The sequence below is a fragment of the Rhagoletis zephyria genome, unplaced genomic scaffold (genome assembly GCF_001687245.7).
Source record: "Rhagoletis zephyria isolate East Lansing unplaced genomic scaffold, Rhagoletis_zephyria_1.1 Rzeph_scaffold_31504, whole genome shotgun sequence".
Lineage (NCBI taxonomy): Eukaryota > Metazoa > Arthropoda > Insecta > Diptera > Tephritidae > Rhagoletis > Rhagoletis zephyria.
Window position 1 is genome coordinate 1 of NW_016188560.1, and position 2757 is coordinate 2757.

At 32.8% G+C, this 2757-nt stretch overlaps 2 protein-coding genes across 2 annotated transcripts; both read left to right on the forward strand.

Annotated features, from left to right (window-relative positions):
• Positions 1 to 5: 5 nt before the first annotated feature.
• On the forward strand, positions 6 to 1355 carry LOC108383207 (vesicle transport protein SFT2A-like; the record flags this gene model as incomplete). The annotated part of the gene is made up of 4 exons (XM_017639586.1): positions 6 to 59; positions 687 to 856; positions 922 to 1039; positions 1123 to 1355. Coding segments are annotated over 4 exons (474 nt in total), but the record flags the coding sequence as incomplete, so codon positions are not given.
• Positions 1356 to 1392: 37 nt separating this feature from the next.
• On the forward strand, positions 1393 to 2584 carry LOC108383208 (vesicle transport protein SFT2A-like). Its single transcript, XM_017639587.1, has 4 exons — positions 1393 to 1443; positions 1509 to 1626; positions 1710 to 1902; positions 2560 to 2584. The coding sequence occupies exons 1-3, from the start codon at positions 1436 to 1438 to the stop codon at positions 1839 to 1841; spliced, it is 258 nt and encodes an 85-aa protein (XP_017495076.1). The 5' UTR covers positions 1393 to 1435; the 3' UTR covers positions 1842 to 1902; positions 2560 to 2584.
• Positions 2585 to 2757: the final 173 nt, after the last annotated feature.

Sequence of the window (2757 nt, forward strand, 5' to 3'; positions counted from 1 at the left end):
GTCGCGTGCTTAACGGAAATGATTCCACCCCAGAGGAGGAGAGTAGTATTATAACCCAGGTAAAGAACTATTATTTATTTTAAACCATTTTAGTAGATAAGTTTAATTTAATTTTTGTATTAGTACTAAGCTTTGGTCTCTAATTCCTAAAAATTAAATATTTAAATCCAATTCCAATTCTTGCATTGAAAAGTAACATAAATTAACATATTGCGGAAAAGCTGCTGACTCAACAAGTGGTACGCCCTGCCCCCCCCCCCTTTGCGTGCCTGTTAAAAGCACGTAGGGATTGGGAGTATGACGAAAGGAGTATTTTAAAGCAAAATATTGAACCAAAAAATAGCCTTGATATTTGAAAGTAGAATAAACTTCTTCCGAGAATTCTCCGTTGACCACACGACCAGTCTGAATCTAATAGGCATCTGATATTGGTGGGCGTTTACGACATGATTATTATTTATGGAAACCTAGCGCACATATCAAAAGAAAATATGTAATATACATACATATGTATATATTAATAGTTCACGTATTTACGTATACTTATTTACATTTTATTCTAAACATAAACATCCGTATTGTTAAACAAATTCTAATTTAAAAACTCCAACATTTCTTATCAATTAATTTTCTATGCAAACTTCTTTCCACCAAACTATATGTATATTGGAATCACTGCATTGCAGATCAATGAGATGTCAACGCTCAGCTGGTCGACACGCATCAAAGGCTTTTGCATATGCTTTGTACTTGGCATCGTACTGTCGTTTCTCGGGTCTTTGATGCTCTTCTTACACCGCGGCGTAGTGGTGTTTGCGGTCTTCTATACGCTCGGTAATATAATATCAATGGCGAGGTATGCATTAACATATTATTTACGCTCTGAATGCAACTTATTTATATATAACTCATTAATTACAGTACCTGCTTTCTTATGGGACCAGTTAATCAAATCAAGAAAATGTTCTCATCTACACGCTTAATAGCCACTTGCATTGTGCTTGCATCGATAGTTATGACCTTCATAGCTGCAATTGTGGTACAAATATTTGTCATTTCTAATATTTTTTTTTATATCTTCAAACTAAGTTTAATCATTTTATTTTTTTAATAACTTTATAGCTCCATAAAGCCGGCTTGACATTAATTTTCATTATCATTCAATCGTTAGCTATGACCTGGTATTCACTTTCATACATCCCATATGCTCGTGATGCTGTGAAGAAAACCATCTCCGCTTGCCTAGATGTGTAAAACTGCTATAATGTGGCAATTTTATGTTCTACTAATCGCTGCATACACAACAAGCATAGTAGCTACCCTGCAAACCAAAGTTCCCGAAATCTTAGTAGTATCTCATTTCTGTAATGATTTGTTTACGAATTNCGGCGTAGTGGTGTTTGCGGTCTTCTATACGCTCGGTAATATAATATCAATGGCGAGGTATGCATTAACATATTATTTACGCTCTGAATGCAACTTATTTATATATAACTCATTAATTACAGTACCTGCTTTCTTATGGGACCAGTTAATCAAATCAAGAAAATGTTCTCATCTACACGCTTAATAGCCACTTGCATTGTGCTTGCATCGATAGTTATGACCTTCATAGCTGCAATTGTGGTACAAATATTTGTCATTTCTAATATTTTTTTTTATATCTTCAAACTAAGTTTAATCATTTTATTTTTTTAATAACTTTATAGCTCCATAAAGCCGGCTTGACATTAATTTTCATTATCATTCAATCGTTAGCTATGACCTGGTATTCACTTTCATACATCCCATATGCTCGTGATGCTGTGAAGAAAACCATCTCCGCTTGCCTAGATGTGTAAAACTGCTATAATGTGGCAATTTTATGTTCTACTAATCGCTGCATACACAACAAGCATAGTAGCTACCCTGCAAACCAAAGTTCCCGAAATCTTAGTAGTATCTCATTTCTGTAATGATTTGTTNCTGCAAACCAAAGTTCCCGAAATCTTAACGAAATCTTTAGGAGTATCTGATTTCTGTAACGATTTTTTTCCGAATCTTCAAAGAAAATTATATGAAGTGGTTGACACGAACTCGTAAAGAAATTTCTGTACGAAAAATTAAGAAAATTCTGGAAAAATTCTGAAAGATATTCTTCACATAGCACCATTATTTTCGTTGCTTCATAGATTTTCTTCCGAAAATTCGTAAAAGAATGGAAGTGTGCGTAATTTATTTCAGTTTAGAAAATTCGGCAAAAAATCGAATTAAATTTTAACAAATTCTTTAAAATTTCTTTACAATGCAGAATCCTCTGAAAAAATGGTTTGCAGGGTACATACATACATACCCTGCAAGNAAAAATTAAGAAAATTCTGGAAAAATTCTGAAAGATATTCTTCACATAGCACCATTATTTTCGTTGCTTCATAGATTTTCTTCCGAAAATTCGTAAAAGAATGGAAGTGTGCGTAATTTATTTCAGTTTAGAAAATTCGGCAAAAAATCGAATTAAATTTTAACAAATTCTTTAAAATTTCTTTACAATGCAGAATCCTCTGAAAAAATGGTTTGCAGGGTACATACATACATAAGTACATAATTTCAAAAGTTTGATAGTATTATCCATGATAAAAATATAGTAAGGTAGAACCGCTGAGAGTCACTTTTAAAATTCTTGACGTTTCCAAACAATTTAATTTTTAAATTTACTCACAAACTCACACACACATTTTCATTTTCAATCTCAAGCAACAACAATTTCGAACAATTTCA

Excerpts from the sequence above, each read along its gene's own strand:
- LOC108383208 (XM_017639587.1), top strand. Across the intron at positions 1,627-1,709 it reads CCTTCATAGCTGCAATTGTG|CTCCATAAAGCCGGCTTGAC; the intron begins GTACAAATATTT and ends ATAACTTTATAG.